The sequence below is a fragment of the Mchenga conophoros genome, linkage group LG11 (genome assembly GCF_057382185.1).
Source record: "Mchenga conophoros isolate Kocher_MC1m ecotype Shallow Benthic linkage group LG11, M_conophoros_male_GT1.1, whole genome shotgun sequence".
Lineage (NCBI taxonomy): Eukaryota > Metazoa > Chordata > Actinopteri > Cichliformes > Cichlidae > Mchenga > Mchenga conophoros.
In genome coordinates, this window is record NC_140536.1 from 34,087,562 (window position 1) to 34,105,972 (window position 18,411).

Consider the following 18,411-nt stretch of genomic DNA (forward strand, 5'->3'; position numbering starts at 1 on the left):
TAAACGGAGCAGAGCCTGTTCTCAGGTCCACAGGGTCAGATACTCCAGTTTTATTTAAGCTGCTGGCATCTCAGAAATAAGCACAGGGTGTCTGGTGTCGGTGCTGTGCAATCGTAAGATCAAGCTTTCTCACAGCTTGTCGTATGGACACTCGGTCGGATCCCCTCTGTGGCACATTTAAGCCAGACTGTATGTGAAAGATGGGTGTAGCCTCTGGGTGTGAAAAGTGGAGCCAAGAAGAACCTTAAAGTTCTTTTCTTTCTAATGGCACCAAGAGGTGACTCCTCGGGTTGTACAAACACTTTCAGTTGTAGAGAAGTCTTTGAGAAAATGACCCTCAGCTCCCTTGATGTGTGACCTCAGTAAATGCTTTCCGTATGAGTTTATGGGCTCAGTTAAAACAGGATTTCATTAACTTTAAGTTAATATAGATATATTAATTGAGCATTCCTTTCAGTGCTCGGGGTTAATACTCTTTTTGTGACTGTCTGTGAAAAGCGCTTAATAAATAATCTTTACATACTTAATGGGCACATTTTAACCTAAACCACAAGCTTCTATTAAACCTTACATCAACACAACTGATGCTCACAAGTGGATCATCCGAAGTATAAAATCAACCAAATCTGAAAAAGTTCTTAACTAACCCCCTCAAAATTTAAATTATCAGCATTAACATCAACATTACCATGGTTATTTTGTCACTTAAGAAATCAAAACTAGATGATGAATCTGATATCAAAGTGCAGATAAAAGGGAGGCATTTCATATAACTTGTTTTGACTGTCCACCTACCACCATGATGATATGACTCTTGAAAGCTTACCCAAAAGGCAATTTTTGAAGTTTTCTCAACTGAATCATCATAAAATAGATACAACAGTCAAATTATTGATGCTTGTTTCTGTTGTTCTACATCACAGACTTTAAATTGGTGGAGGTTTGAAACTGATACTGATATTCAAAGTAGCAGGAGTAGCAGTAGCAGTAAAACTATTTGGTTGTGGTTTTCAGCAGGCCTTTAATGCACTTTTTCAGTCCTTTGTGTATGTAATAAGTTAACAGGGTTCAAAAACAGTGGAAATATAGGGTTAAAAAGTCCAATTTCAACCCCTGACCTCAAAGGGACTTTTACTTGAAATATTGTCATGGTCTGCCTCCAAAAGGAGCCTTAGTTTTCCACTTTTAGTTTTCCGCTCTGCAGCTTAGTACAAGATCCATAGAGGCTGGGGTCTATCACACCAGGCAAGACCCCAGGTGCAGGCTATGTAAAGATGCCCCAGAGACAATCCAGCACATAACAGCAGGGTGCAAGATGCTAGCAGGCAAGGCATACATGGAACGCCATAACCAAGTGGCCGGCATAGTGTACAGGAACATCTGTGCCGAGTATAATCTGGAAGTCCCGAGGTCAAAATGGGAGATGCCCCCAAGGGTGGTGGAGAATGACCGAGCTAAGATCCTGTGGGACTTCCAGATACAGACGGACAAAATGGTGGTGGCTAACCAACCGGACATAGTGGTGGTAGACAAACAGAAGAAGACGGCCGTAGTGATCGATGTAGCGGTTCCGAATGACAGCAACATCTGAAAGAAGGAACACGAGAAGCTGGAGAAATACCAAGGGCTCAGAGAAGAGCTCGAGAGGATGTGGAGGGTGAAGGTGACGGTGGTCCGCGTGGTAATCGGAGCACTAGGTGCGGTGACTCCCAAGCTAGGCGAGTGGCTCCAGCAGATCCCGGGAACAACATCGGAGAGCTCTGTCCAGAAGAGCGCAGTCCTGGGAACAGCTAAGATACTGCGCAGGACCCTCAAGCTCCCAGGCCTCTGGTAGAGGACCCGAGCTTGAAGGATAAACCGCCCGCAGGAGCATGCTGGGTGGTTTTTTTTTTATATATATATATCTCATCTGGCCTTGGAAGGACCCCTCAGGACCAACTGTAGATTTTTGGTTCCCTGCAACTACAGCCATTTCTCTAAAATGAATTTCAGTTCTAAGGTGCTCTGCAGAGGTACCGCTGCAATGCAAAGTCCGGTGAGAGATCTAAAAATACCAGCAGTGCTGGAAGTGGTCCAACAATACACAAGGAGACGACCTTGAAGGGAACAAACTTAAATCCGGCAGGTTTTCTATTGTATAGGTGGAGACCTGGAACTTTCTGATTGCACCTTCTATATGTCACAGTGAGTCTTTTTTTATATTTGACTGTGGGTAGAGTAATCTATAGATTATTTTGTTCCTGTGTTTCATTTCTAGAGACCCTGTGTGGGGTTTTTTTTTGTGTGTGGAGAGTAAAGAGGAAAGCAGCAGAGCAGCAGCCTCATATTATCTCCTGTTGAGTCTGATTACAACCAGCCAGAGAGAGAGAGAGAAGGGGAGAAGAAGAAGAAGACAAATCATGAAAAAAGTAATCGAGAGAGTGACTAAGTGAAAGGAAAACAAGAGAGAAGTGAGAGAAATGCAACAGAATGACTTTCTAGGAATGAGTGTGTAGGTATTTGAGAGAAAACAAAAGAGGAAAAAGAGGAGAGCGAGAAAGACAAACAATAATCAGTCTGGCTACTCAATGCACATAAGTAACTGTGATACTGTTGCCTCACGGCAGTGATTTCTTTAACATAACAAAAATAAACAGCCTGCAATTAAAGCAGGTGATTAGAGAAACCTGAATAACAGGAAATACAGTGGTGGGAAAAAGTCTTTGTCTCTTCCTGCTTTCCTGTGTTCTTATATGTTTGAGGAGCAGCACAGTGGTTATCACTGTTGCCTTACAGCAACATTGTCCTGAGTTCAATCCCACCATCAGGCTAGGGTCTTTCTGTGTGAGTTTGCATGTTCCCCCAGTGTTTATGTGGGTTCTCTCTGGGTACTTTGGCTTTCTCCCACTTGGAAATTAAATATCTGTGAATGAGAATGAGAATGGTCTACGACAGCTGGGATGGGCTCCAGTGCCTCCTCACAACCCTGAAAAGAATACATGGAACAGAATGGATGGATAGATTCATATGTTTGGCACGCTTAAATGTTTCAAATCATCAAACAAATTTAAATATTAAACAAAGATAACACAAGTAAACACCAAATGCAGTTTCTAAATGATTAGGAAAATCCAAACCTTCATGTCTCTGTTTGAAAAAGTGATTGTCTCCTAAACCCACGTTTGGTTGGGTAACCCTTGATTGCAGCAATGACTGCAATCAAGCATTTGCGATAACTGGCAATGCGTCTTTAACACCACTGTGGAGCAATTCTGGCCCTCATTATCTTGGCAGAATAGTTGTAATTTAGGGTTTTTGAGTGTGATCCACCTGTTTAAGGTCATGCCACAGCATCTCAATTGGATTCTGGTTAGGACTTTGACTAGGTCACTCCAAAGTCTTCATTTTGTTTTTCCTAAGTCATTCAAAGGTGGACTTGCTGGTGTGTTTTGGATCATTGTCCTGCTGCAGAACCCAAGTGTGCTTCAGCTTGAGGTCACAAATGGATGGCCAGACATTCTCTTTCAAGATGTTTTGGTAGACAGCAGAATTTGTGGTTCCATTGACCACGGCAAGTCTTTCAAGTGATGAGGCAGCAAAACAGCCCCAGACCATCACACCATCATATTATACTGGTAGTATGATGTTCCAAAATGTTGTGTTACTTTTACGCCAGATATAACAGGAATCAAACCTTCTGGAAAGTTAAACTTTTGTCTTGTCAACAGGATATTTTCCACATGTTTTTTTGGCAAATGTGAGACGACCCTTTAGGTTGCTTTTGGTCAGTAGTGGTTTTCTCCTTAAACTCTCCCATTGATGTCATTTTGATGCAATTTTGGCCCAGTCTCTTTCTTTTTGTTGAATCATGAACTCTGACCTTACGTGAACCATGTGAAGTCTGCGGTTCTTTAATGTTGCTCTAGGTTCTTTTGTGACCTCCTGGTAAGCCACTGATGTGCTCTTTGGGTACTTTTGGTAGGTCGGTCACTCCTGGGAAGCTTCAATACTGTTAGATGTTACAGGGAGTGCAGAATTATTAGGCAAGTTGTATTTTTGAGGAATAATTTTATTATTGAACAACAACCATGTTCTCAATGAACCCAAAAAACTCATTAATATCAAAGATGAATGTTTTTGGAAGTAGTTTTTAGTTTGTTTTTAGTTTTAGCTATTTTAGGGGGATATCTGTGTGTGCAGGTGACTATTACTGTGCATAATTATTAGGCAACTTAACAAAAAACAAATATATACCCATTTCAATTATTTATTTTTACCAGTGAAACCAATATAACATCTCCACATTCACAAATATACATTTCTGACATTCAAAAACAAAACAAAAACAAATCAGCGACCAATATAGCCACCTTTCTTTGCAAGGACACTCAAAAGCCTGCCATCCATGGATTCTGTCAGTGTTTTGATCTGTTCACCATCAACATTGCATGCAGCAGCAACCACAGCCTCCCAGACACTGTTCAGAGAGGTGTACTGTTTTCCCTCCTTGTAAATCTCACATTTGATGATGGACCACAGGCTCTCAATGGGGTTCAGATCAGGTGAACAAGGAGGCCATGTCATTAGTTTTTCTTCTTTTATACCCTTTCTTGCCAGCCACGCTGTGGAGTACTTGGACGCGTGTGATGGAGCATTGTCCTGCATGAAAATCATGTTTTTCTTGAAGGATGCAGACTTCTTCCTGTACCACTGCTTGAAGAAGGTGTCTTCCAGAAACTGGCAGTAGGACTGGGAGTTGAGCTTGACTCCATCCTCAACCCGAAAAGGCCCCACAAGCTCATCTTTGATGATACCAGCCCAAACCAGTACTCCACCTCCACCTTGCTGGCGTCTGAGTCGGACTGGAGCTCTCTGCCCTTTACCAATCCAGCCACGGGCCCATCCATCTGGTCCACTCTCATTTCATCAGTCCATAAAACCTTAGAAAAACCAGTCTTGAGATATTTCTTGGCCCAGTCTTGACGTTTCAGCTTGTGTGTCTTGTTCAGTGGTGGTCGTCTTTCAGCCTTTCTTACCTTGGCCATGTCTCTGAGTATTGCACACCTTGTGCTTTTGGGCACTCCAGTGATGTTGCAGCTCTGAAATATGGCCAAACTGGTGGCAAGTGGCATCTTGGCAGCTGCACGCTTGACTTTTCTCAGTTCATGGGCAGTTATTTTGCGCCTTGGTTTTTCCACATGCTTCTTGCGACCCTGTTGACTATTTTGAATGAAACGCTTGATTGTTCGATGATCACGCTTCAGAAGCTTTGCAATTTTGAGACTGCTGCATTCCTCTGCAAGATATCTCACTATTTTTGACTTTTCTGAGCCTGTCAAGTCCTTCTTTTGACCCATTTTGCCAAAGGAAAGGAAGTTGCCTAATAATTATGCACACCTGATATAGGGTGTTGATGTCATTAGACTACACCCCTTCTCATTACAGAGATGCACATCACCTAATATGCTTAATTGGTAGTAGACTTTCGAGCCTATACAGCTTGGAGTAAGACAACATGCATGAAGAGGATGATGTGGACAAAATACTAATTTGCCTAATAATTCTGCACTCCCTGTAGTTAATGTCATAGATGTTTGTTTCTCCAGTGTTTCTTTGGCTCATGGCATGATGTTGGTTGTAGTTAAGTGATTTCTTGATTCAACAGGTCTGCCAGTAATCACAAAAAAATGTGGTAAATAACAGTTAATTCATGATTTAGCAAGAGGGGCGATTACCAGGTATGTTTGGATAACCTTTATCCCTTAAACACCGAAATCATCATTTAAAAATTCCATTGTACATTTACTCAGATTATCTTTGTCTAATATTTGTTTGACGATCATAAACACCTAAGTGTGACATATATGCAGAATACTAGGAAGTCAGGAAATCAGACTTTTGGGACTTCAGAGTGGAGACATCATTAGAAGCAAGGCAAAATGTTTCAAAATCATATATGCTCCATGTGAATAATAATGCTGAAATAGATACAAAGTGAAGTCTTTGAATCTTAGCTGTTTGTAAAATTGAAAACTGAAAGCACTACTTTTGAGCTTTCTGTACCATTAGTCCAAATCATCCAAAAAAAGAAAACAATAGATCTAAGGATATGGAAAAAATCTAATTACTGACCTGCTGCATGCATGTGTGTTTTTAACTAATGGCCTGTCTACCTACGTTACTGCAACGCCTCATATCCTTTTTAAATGAAAATTCAAACTTAAAATAAACACAGCACATGGGAGGTGCTGAGAATCCTAACAGTTACAAAAATACAAACTCTCCAGGTGGTAGCTAATCTTCCTTGGAACTTGGAGAGAAAAAACAAGAAGTGAAAAAAAGCGCAGTGCACTCAGCTTGTGATTAAAATAAATTAGCCACCCATGGCAGCAATGAGCACTGCTGAGCCAGTCAGTGTGAGAGAAAGAAATCCCTTCCCACTGTCTTTGATTTGATAAGGTCTGACGTTAATGGAAGTCAGAATAAATAATGTTTTTTGCTGCTTTACATCAGCCAAACATTTTTATCCTGGTAATCCTGCATTAATTCATTCTTTCACTCGCGGGTCAAAACAAACAAGCTGTAAACATAGCATCAACATGTTATCACCTTATTAAGTTGCCATGGTAAACATGTTAGCACACAATGGCCTATTTAACATTAGACAGATATGAGGCAACTAAAACCCAGAGAAAAATCTCTGGATATTTAAAATGGTAAATGGCCTGTATTTGTATAGTGCTTTTCTAGTCCCTGAGGACCCCAAAGCACTTTACACAACCTGTCATCCACCCATTCACACACTGGTGATGGCAAGCTACATTGTAGCCACAGCCACCCTGGGGCGCACTGACAGAGGCGAGGCTGCCGGACACTGGCGCCACCGGGCCCTCTGACCACCACCAGTAGGCAACGGGTGAAGCGTCTTGCCCAAGGACACAACGACCGAGACTGTCCAAGCCGGGGCTCAAACCGGCAACCTTCCGATTACAAGGCGAACTCCCAACTCTTGAGCCACAATTGCCCCCACCAGCAAATTTTGTTGTTGTTGGTATTTTACAAAATTTCCAAAAAGTCTGGTACATTTTAACTCTTGAGTGCTGATATGTGTGTGCTTTTAGATCATGTGTCAACCTCAATGACTGGGCAATAAAGTTTAAAACAACTCTTGCCATTGAGTTTGGCTCCAAAAATGAATCCTTCTTGATAGATGTCAATATTATAATTATCGACTTTACAGCAGAAAAACAAAATGTTGTTACTGGTACAAAAGCTGTTTTATTTCAATAGCAAGATTTTATCTTGCTATTGAACTGTTCTGGGTATGTTTATTTTATACCTCACCTCTTTAAACTGCATAAAGAATTAAAGTTTGCATTGTTAGGTGTTTGGCTGCTTTGAGTGGAAGCTAACCCTAATACTGGCTGTAGCAGTTAGCTGCCTGCTAAACTTAACCCTGGAGAACCCATGGGGTCAAATTTGACCCCATGGTTTCCCTAGAAAACCAATGGGGTCGGCTCTGACCCCATTGGTTCTCCGGGGTTAAGCACAGCTAACCTGGATCTGCGAACTGGACTCTCGATCCAGGAGTTTTTTTTGTTTGTTGTGTGTGTTGGTGCCTTTTGAAGCAATTTTAATAATTAATATTATGTCCTGCTGTGCTCTTAACAGCTTGCCCAAGATGGCTGTGCGTCAGTCTTGGTGAGTCACATAAAAGCATTTCATTTGCATGTTGCTTATTACTAATTAGCAGATGTCTGTCTTTGTGGCATGCACCCACACAGTTTATGGATGCAGCTTGCTAATGAAGGCTATTAATGTTATCTGATAACTTAGCACTCCATCTTCCCATTAAATGTAATGACTTATGACTCCAAAAACAATGAAATAGTGTTAAAATCAAATCAGCACTTCAATAGGTCACCATGGTTTCATGATTAATAGATTAAAAAACAAAGTAGGAAACTACCACATCTTTATAGAGTTGCAGAAATGAGTCCTAAAACTTGGATATTAATTAGTATTTTTTTCAGTTGTCTGTTGAACATAAGCTTTATATGTCTTCATGTTATGTTCGATATCATAATGCACAAGTAACTACTTCTTGCATCGCTCTATATAAAGTATTGACATTGTTGTAGTGACTGGTGTGAGTCCATGCACATGCCATCGTGCAGCAGGTGCAGTGTGTATGACGTTTCATGCACACCTGCACTCTCATTTAGAGAAAGTGTTTTTTTAACTTACATGATTGTACTTACACATCAAGAATTATAAAATTACTTTATCTTTATTCTAGAAAAAAAATGTAAGTGGGCGCTCCGTCCAGGACACTATGGAAAATCCCACTGGCTGTGATATTGGTATCTTAAAATGGTTTATATACTGAATGTTTTGTGGTTGTTTTTACACAATTTGTATTCATGTATATGTTGGTATCTTTCAAAATACAGAAAAGAGTTTGCACTTGGGTCATCTTGCTCTGCTGTGGAGTTCATTTGTTCACCAGCAGGGCAAAGAAACCAAAGATAATAAGAAAAAGATGGGAAAAAAGCCAAAACATGAGCTAAACGATACTAAAATGTTCTGCAGAGCTTTAATTCTGCCTTGACTGAAATATTTCCCATGCATTTTACTGTTGTTTACATGACAAAAAAATACTGTTGGTCTAATGAAATTTGACTGCCACAATTTAGTTCATATCGCAAAGTTTGTTCTTAATGCTTGAGTGCCTGAAACGCTTCCATGAAATGCTTATCGAGAAGTTTGATGCCTGACATTTTTGTCTGCTTCCGTGTTGCTAAATCTCCTTCATAACCTGATTTCTCCCAAGTTTTTCGTATGCATGCAAATGTGCGGTGTAAGAAAAAGATGTTGATAAAAGACAAAATGTGAAGAAAAGCAACAAGAAAGGGAAAGAAAACAAAAAACAAGGGGCAAAGACATTAAAAGAGGTGGAAACATTGAGAGAGATATGAAGAGAAAGACAAAAGAGAAAGATGGGAAAAGTCAGAGTAAAGTAAAAGTAAATGGAGCGAGCTGGAGATGGAAGCATGGAAAGGAGAATACGATCAAATAAAGCAGTGACAGCGGGGGAAACCAGAAGTGAGAAAGCGCAGGAGAGGGAGAGGCTTGGTTGACACATAAAACAAAGATGAGACAACTACAGAGAGCGAAAGAGGCATTTGTGGAGAAGAAGCTGTTGCTGGAAAATGCAGATACACACCTTGGAGAGAGAAAAGAAAGAAGAGCAGGGATTTAGCTCGTGGAGGGGCCAGAGAGGAGAAGGAGGAGGAAGATAAGAGGAGGAGGAGGAGGGAAGGGAAGCGCTAAAGAGGAGGGGAGGGGACGAAAGAGGCAAGGGAGGACCAGTACGAGGAGAGAGGGAGAGAGAGGCAGATACGGAGGTCCACAGACAGCAGCGGCGTGCAGAGTGCAGCATGCAGACTGGCCACTGACGCTGCTGTTGGATTGAACACACATGCGGACACACACACACCCCTGAGGAGTGTATGAGACATGCCCAGGCTGCTGTCCATGGACACACACACACTGGCAGGGCACCAGAGAGGAAATACAGCAAACCCCCGAGCCTGAGGAGCTATGGAGAGCAGCATGTTCTTTGGTGAGTGTCTATATTTATGTGTGGTTGTGGAGTGTTTACACAGAGCACCTCCTCATCGTGTGTGAGAATCAGTGCAAAGTCCTTCCTTTAAAAGCATGGGAGTAAAAGCACAGGTTTCCTTTGCAGGAAAAGAGCGTGAAGTTACAAACCTAAGAGACCTCTTTTTGTCTGCGTGTGTGTTTTCGCTGCTTTATCACAGTCAAATGCAGAGTGAAAGTGCACATTTTCTCCTCTCCAAAATGTAAATATGTTACAACCTGCCTGTTACTTGTTCTGGAAACTAAAAAAAGGCGGCTAGGGGAGCTGCTCGCTGGAAGCGTGAAGTTGCTCACGGAGAGCTCCTAAAAATGTTGAATGAACCTGCTCATCAGGTAAACGCCTTCCTAAAGCTCATGTATGAGTTTATTGGACTCAATCCTGGGTGGCTGAGAATCCAAGCTTTGGATTTCATTGTGGATGTTTAACCAGCTGACACTCTGGAGGAATCTAAATAAGACTGGAGTCTCCTGGCTTGGGCGCAACTTGATATTCAGTGTAGGTTAGTTAAAGAAATTGACGAAAGGCCCCTTCCATTAGTTTTTATGGAGAAGACTGAAGGAGGCTTTAGAAGACTTAATGCGCGAGCGACTTCAAGTCAAGTGCTCTTCTCACGGCTGGCTTACAGTCACATCGGAGGAATAATTACACAGGGATCCGGAGTTCTAAGGGGGCGATTTGTTAAATGAAATACTTTTCTCTATTCAAGGGATTAAAGCGATCTGAAGTTACAGACCGTGGCTTGTAAGCATCAGAAGGATTTTCTCTTGTTATGCCATACACAGAGGAGGAGGAGGAGGGAGGGAGGGAGGAAAGGAGAGCTGGAAGCTTATAAATGAATAAGCTGTCAGGTGTAGAGACAGCTTGAGCTCTTTGAGATCCACAGTCGATGTCGGTCAGGTGTGAAACTGCTGGATAGCGAAGAAAAAATAAAGGTAGTGCTGGTCGGGCTGGATGAGTGGGTTTCAAGTTTGGGCCCGTTTAACCCAAAATCATAAGAAGTGAAAGTGAAAACGCCAAGAAGAACTCAGAGGTTTCGTCAGAAGGTCACGCTTGTTTTCTTTTCATTCTCATCAGGTGGAATACTAAGAGGCACCTCATCGCCACTGCTCAGTGTAAAACAAATGAAAGGGTAAAGGTCACTGCATACTGGGTGTGCATCGGTTTAGCATTTATGAACGCAATCCTGAGTGCACTGTATGGAGAAAATGGATGGTATCTCTTAAAAGATTAATAATGCTGTTTGTACTCTCGCTCTGCATTGCTGCAGTTTTAACTGGAGCTTGTTTTCCATTGAGGTGATTAATATCAAGTGACTTATGCTGACCTCTTCGAAACAAGATTCCAGTAGTGTAGGAATAAAAATAAACAGAGCAGAAACAAATGCTAATCTCTCATACATCACAATCAGTAAATGAACTCTGAGTGGGGTAATAGGTGCTGAGTGTGGGCTGCAATCATACAAGCTATTAGCACTGTTGAGTCAGAGGCCCAGAAGATATCTAGCCGGTGTGTTTGCCACTGTGGTCGGCGTTTAGCCTCACATAAACATCTTTTTGGTTAACCTCAGATTACAGAGTGCATGGGAAGTGATTGTTGGAGCCAATTCATAGACAGCTGTGTTTATCAGTGGGCTAAACTCATGACAACTACAGTATGCTAATCTGAAGGGACTAGAGGTAGCATGTGTTATGTAGCTGGAAGCCAGATTTATGCCACACGCCGCTGAGATTTATGAAATTTCAAGAGTAGAGAGTTTATCCTGTAAAGGTTAATTGGAAAATGGGTGAACGTGTAGCTTTCAAAAAGTAAGAATGTTCTAAATCTACCCTTTGTACTCACTTTGTTCATTTTAATGGGGGTGAAATGAGTTTATGCTGCGTGCTTGAAGGGTATTGCTGATCTCACAGCATGTTAAGGGTCGCAGAATACAATCAGGAAACTCCGCAAAAACACAAAAGTGTTAATCATATCTGGAACGTCATCAGCATATGAATGAGTTTTTAGGGGAATTCAGATTTATCTAATAATTGGATTTATATTTGCTGAGAGAACTAGATGGCCGCGCGAGAGCAAGCTTGTTATTTTGAGACTCTCTGGCAGCGCTGGCTCTTGGTCTCTCTGGGCAGATCTTATCGGAGGAACTGCCAGGTTCAGGACAGTAAGAGGAGGCAGAAGGTGGAGGAGAGCGAGCACGAGATGATTCATTATTAATGCCAGTCGGCGTCCTCCAGACATCATTTTTACTCTCTCCCTCTCTCGACATAGTGCCGCAGGAGTAAAAAAAGCTTGAGCCCCAGATACGCAAATCCTTCAGGAAGGGCAATGCAGAGGACAGTCAGAGTCTGAAGCACAGTACGATACAGTAACCACACAAACACACACATCTCGTTCAATGAGCTGCTCTTAACATCTCATACTGTGTGTGCAGCAACACGGTCTCAAAAGGAATGGATAAGCAAAGGCCGGTGGGTGAAAACTTGAATCTATTCCGATCTTGTTTCCAGAAGTCAGATCTCATCTCAGCTCTACATCCTTACGCTTGTGGACCAAGCGGGCAAAAAAGCTTCTTCAAAAGCCCGAGGTTGAATGCGTATCAGCTCAATTGTGCCTAATTTGATTCATTGGAATTATGTTTTAATAAAATAAGCCCTAAAGCATGCCTTCAGCTGACATTAAAATGTTATCAAGTTGCATTATGCTGATGTGTTTGCATGTCCTGCAGACACAGAGCATCATTAGCATTGGATTGCTCTCATGATGTGGGGAAAAAATGACAGCTGTGCTAATATTTTTCTTTTAGCTCAGCTTTGGGCACCGCCTACTCTTCAGTGAAATCTTTGGGTTTTTTAATTGTTATGTTCCCGTACAAATTGCTGACTTTGTCTGCTTGGATTTTGGCACTGGGCAGCATTGAGTGTGTTTATCACGGCCTTCTGTGGTGAACAGAACTGTCTGTTGTGGCTGGAAATGATTTGATGAGACCCAGTGAATCCAAACAGTAAAGCATTGGGCAAAAACAATGAACACTTTGTTGAGCTCGAGGAAGCAGGGTCAAGTGCCAAATCTCTATGAGATTATCACTCTACAGTAAGTGATACTTATCCATTTACATACAGTTAATTTAAAATACAAATTAGAAAAGAGCGTAGTTCTTGGATTCAGTTTTTCTGGAAAAAAATCCAAGTCCAATGGCTGTACTGTGATTTCAGCTGCATTCACATGTAAAATGATCTCTCATGCATAAGATAAGATAGGCGTTATTTGTCCCATAGACCAGAATAAATAAATAATAAAGCATAGGAATAAAAAAAATCTCAGTAATAAGCAGGAGCTGCTGTAACAGGCTGCCACTCCCCCGGCGCCAGATGTTGAAGCAACACTGAGAGAGCAAGAAGTGGCAAACGATGAACAGCAGCTAAATCTAGTGATAGAGATACTAAATTAACAACAATCAAGTGAACTGAAGCGTGACGGTCACTGCTGAGAGCGAGAGCGATGTCAGGTGGACAAGCTGAGAAAGCTAAACGTTTCCATTTTAATATCGCAAAATCAAAAATCCAGCGCACCAATAGTTGGGTACAAATAAAGAAAGTAGTATTGGTCTAATTAAAGCAAAATTGCACAGAAACACTGTAAATGAAGCCTATTATCAGATCTTTGCTGAGACTTCATTTAAGCAACGATTGCATCTTATTTCATATTTTATTTGATTGATTTCATTGGTTTCACATTTTGCAGAGGGAGACAGTAAGCTCTCTTTGCAGTTTTCTGTGTGGCATCAAGTACAAATTTGCGGTTACATTTCATAAACAAACATTTTGCAACCTCAACAACTCATAAATCTTACATTTAGCTCTCGCATACTTGGTGCCATTGCCTGCACGAGAAGCTCACAGAGAGGTCTTCATTCAGCTCCAGCACTTTCCGCACTATGTAAACAGATCAGTACCAGAGAGATTGTTTGGAGGCCACTGTCCTGACACATAACCAGGCTTCTTGTTCCAGTGATCTTTACTGTTCTATTTGTTTGGCTTTTGCTTGTTTACTTTAGTTGTGATGATTTCAGCAGATACTCCTGAAAGGAAAATAGACGACTAGGCCCGGCAAAGTTCGTCATTTCTGACTTGCAGGTTTTTCAGTATTCAATATAATGTGACCCGATGACCTTTCAGAGTGGCTCCGGAGAGAGACTTGATGCAAAGTAGATGACACCGTCACCTGGATTTACTCAGTCACTAAGTCAGGCACACAGAAGTTCTCTGACATGTATGAAACATGTATCCCATTTGTGCTTTTACAGCCTCCTGTACCTGACCTTTTCTGTCACTGTGTTAAAGTATCATGAAAGGAGTATGGTGCTCAGTAGCTGGGGTCAAAGTTTACTTTCCTTGTTGCCTTTTATGGTGACCTTTTGCTGGTGGTTGTTGCATTACCTTTTACCTTTTTACACCTCAGGCTTAGGAAATTATGGAAGACCTTAATTCTTTACTCTCAGAGCTCTTTAGATTATTAGCCATACAATATGTGTGGAATTAAGGCTGGAAACCAATCCAATGCTGTGGACCAGATAAAAAGTTTATTTAATTTATTGGCATGAATTTTTGCACAAAAAAACCCAGGGAATTTGTCCAGTGACCTTGGTGATCCTGTTACTGTTCATATTGCACCAGAGTGAGAAATATCTCAGAATAATTGCATCAGTTCCTGTAAAATTTACAGATATTCGACAGCGGGACAAGTACTCATGTCTGATTCTCTAAAATCACCATACACACACGCTAAAGACGTTTTACATTTACATGTAAAGTGAGCTCTCTGAGAGCAGCAGGAGGTCTCTATTTTTTATGTCTCCCTCTGTGCACTGCTGCTCTCTGTCACTCGCTCCACCCCATGAGCACATCAGACGGGGAGAGAGCGAGAGCGCATCGTTACTGTGCCCGTAGAGCATGATGATGTGCAGCTTTAAAGCTGTTGCTAGGCCTTGTTTGAAAAGACGTGATCTGCCAAAGGTGTATGAAAAAGTGACGAAATCTTGTGACAAAGTTGCTAAAACAACAACAAACGGGTGAAGTGAAGTGTGATTATTACTGATGTGAACCAGATGGATGTCAGGTGAAGAAGCTGAGAGAGTTTATATTTCCAAAATATCTGAATCCCAGATTTGGAAACGGAATCCTACACAATAAGTGAAAGTCCAGAAAAATGAATACTTGCCTATATGTTAGCATGCTAAAGGGAAATTGTGAATCTTACACAAATTAAATTAAATGGTTTGGACCCTGATGTCAGTATTTAGCTGAAAGCACTGCAATGTTAAGTTATAGACTAGCCATGGATGGACCCGTATTGTTCCTCATTTCCAGCAGGCAGTGACCCCAGCAGTTATGAAGAGGGTCTATGATGTAAGAATCAGTATATTCTTTTAGGTGACTGAATATCAAATGCCCTTGATTTTATAGTCAAACCCCTCACTCGTGTTTTCAAATAACAACAAGCTGACACCCAAAAAGTGCCTTTAAATGCCTTTAGATGTCTTTACTACTTCTACTAACAATAATAATTCAGTTTTATTAATATAGTTCCAAAACTAGTGCTGTCAGCGTTAACCTCGTTAAAATGACATTAACGCCATAACTGCATTAACGCGGCAAATCTCAGTTAGCGAGTTACCGCGGCTCGCTCCGTGCGTGAGGCTGCACAGCGTCAACATGTTAGCGCGGTTAGCTTGGCCCAGAATACCCATTACCTCAAGACTTTTTATCTGTAAGGTAAACACCCCACAGTAATACAGAGAAAATTCCAGCTACCCCCTATATCCGAGCACTTGGCAACAGTGGGAAGGAAAAACTCCCTTTTAACAGGAAGAAAAGGGGCAGCCATTTGTCACGACCCATTGGGGATGATGAGATGGCCGCCCCTCCGTGAGCCTGGTTCTACTGGAGGTTTCTTCCTGTTAAAAGGGAGTTTTTCCTTCCCACTGTCGCCAAGTGCTTGTCAGAGGTGGGACCAAGTCATTGTTTTGCAAGTCTCAAGTAAGTCTCAAGTCTTTATCTTCAAGTCTCAAGTCAAGTCTCAAGTAATGTCAGGCAAGTCAGAGTCGAGTCTCAAGTCACTGGTGTAAAAGTCCAAGTAAAGTCACAAGTCTGAAATTTTGAATTTCAAGTCCTTTCGAGTCTTTAAAAAAAAAACGAAAAAAAGCATGTTGCAGTTATATGCTAAATGTAAATATTAGACCATGTAATTTTAAATCTGTGTTTTTCTCAACACATGACAAAATAGTGAACTTAGAAAATATACACAAATTGTGAAATTGCAGCTCAATTAAACCTAGCTCCAAGAATAATTTTCACCGACAGTTCTGAGATAAGCTGCATGTTATTCTTGGATGCGGTTGTAGGACCGGCTTTAAAATCGCATGACAAAAATATCATACATAAATAAATGATATTTTTTTTAAAATATCATTTAAAAAAAAAACTGCATCACCAACGTAGCCTGGAAAACATTTGCTAGTTAGATGAAGTCAGCTATCTCATCGTAGCATATTTATATGCATATTTATAATTATATGCTTCTTGGAGTGAGCGCATACACTCATGAAGTTTAGTAACTTCCGGTCACTGCAACAAGCCCAGGTACAGTTTACCGACGGATGGGTGCAGGACTTTGAAATGCACCGTGTAGAAAGTAAAGACCATCGTACGTATCATAAGTTTACCAGTCTCACAAATCGTCTTCATAAATACACATTCCTTAACCGTTTATTAATAGGACCTTTGAGCTCAATGGTAATTAATTAGCAGTGGAAATAATTTCTGGTAGCATCACAGAAATGTAGCAGTGACAATAATACTGTATGCTGTAATCGCACTGGGCAATTAGTGATACAAAACAACTGTTTTATCCTGTGAATAAAAGTATATGTTTTTGTCAATGTACCATAATAACACAAGCGAAACGCAATATTGTGTCAGGACAATTCACTATTTATGCACAATAAACAAAGGCGCATAGCGCGACCATTTCTGTTCAGCGCCAGACTTGCTTGTAACCTATATCACTAATTATGTTATGAAAATGACGTATTAACTACTACAAAACACTGACCTTTGTGTAAATGCTTGGAGCAGACTAACCTGTGAGCTGGAGGGTTCTGGGACGTTGTCCGGTTGTTCAGTCTGACGTCACTAGCCGTGTCTGGGTCTAAACTCCGCTGCAGGTCCATATATCAAACGATCACTATGGCATTACTGAGAGTTGAAAAACTGTCTAAAGTCTTTCATCTTTAATAAAATGATCAGCGTTCTGCTCTACCAGGTGTAACAATTGAGTTTAACATCCAGGCATCCATGAAAACGGAATTTATGACATTTAACGGAGTTAGAAGTTAGCAGGGAGTTAGCTCGCTAGCTTCTATCTAAATACAATATAGCATGTCCTGACTGCGGGGTTTTGGAAACAAATTAAAACGTACAGCTCTGCTATCACTTCCAGCATAAATGAAGACAGAAAACTAAACAGCAGCGACGTTTGTAGGGTTACTGAAGTTGGGCTAGCTGGTATATAATGATGTGCTACGTGACCGCTAGCGACACAGCTATGTTAGCATAATATAAACAAGCTAACTTTTTTCCCACTCGATAAAAGTTAACGTGAGTGTTCTCGGTGGTCAGAAACAAATGTAATCGCATGGCAGGATGCTGTAAAAGGACCAAACTTCAGCCAGGAGAACAACTGAGATAATCCATCCACAATACGAGATTAGTCATTCATATACTGCTGCATGGGCTGGGCTGTAGTTACATCCTAAGGTTTTAAAAACTGAGCTTAAATAAATGATTAGCGGTAATAAAAGCCGAGGGAGGTCAACAGGGATCACTGACTGTTTTAGGAGCTTTTTGAGATCAAATAGAAGAAAATACATAAAATTAAACATGTTAACAACACAAAAGCCATATTAAACGCAGACTACTTTAGACCCGGAAGTAGGATTCGTCGCGTCATCACTGAACAACCGGATATTTGGTCTTTGAATGACTGCAATCCAGGCCATCCGTCGCCTCTTTGTTACTTCGGAAACATGGCTTGAACAATTTCTCTTCAACGACGTAATCCGATAACAACCGATCTCTTTACCCGTCGGCTTCCCGTGGCTGTCATGCGACCGGCTATTGCAGTTAATAATACAACAGCTTCTTGACATTTTTGTGTTTCTTTTTATCGCTGTGTAACTGATTTTAATTGAAAGCCTGCATGCGCTAGTACCGCTTGCCACGAGTTCCCAGAATCCTTTGCGGTTCTACCCGTGAATGACGTCACATTTTCAATCTCTATATAATATGCATGTTAAATTTTATATTTGGGGTAAAATATCAAGTCTTTTCAAGTAAACCGGTTCAAGTCCAATTCAAGTCCCAAGTCATTGGTGTAAAAGTCCAAGTCAAGTCACAAGTCTTACAACATTTTTTCAAGTCAAGTCTAAAGTCATAAAATTAATGACTCGAGTCTGACTCGAGTCCAAGTCATGTGACTCGAGTCCACACCTCTGGTGCTTGTTCACAGAGAGTTGTTTAATTGTCGGGGTTTCTCTCTTTTACTTTTTTTTTTACTCTTTACAATTTAAAAAGTATTGAGGAGACTGTTGTGATTTATAAAAATAAAACTGAATTGAATTGAACTGAATCTGGTCAACCAGTTGAGGCTGAGGAGAGGGGTAATAATGATAATAAAAACCAGTAGAATACTAGAGGTTGTTGGCAAAAAATAAA

The 18,411-nt window shown here is 41.0% G+C and overlaps 1 protein-coding gene across 1 annotated transcript in view; it reads left to right on the forward strand.

Annotated features, from left to right (window-relative positions):
- Window positions 1–9,360: 9,360 nt before the first annotated feature.
- Window positions 9,361–18,411, forward strand: part of znf385d (zinc finger protein 385D) — a 98,672-nt gene continuing 89,621 nt past the window's right edge. Inside the window, exon 1 of the mRNA XM_085292591.1 lies at window positions 9,361–9,604. Coding sequence (XP_085148717.1) covers window positions 9,583–9,604 — 22 coding nt within the window. The 5' untranslated portion in view covers window positions 9,361–9,582. The remainder of the gene's footprint in view (window positions 9,605–18,411) is intronic.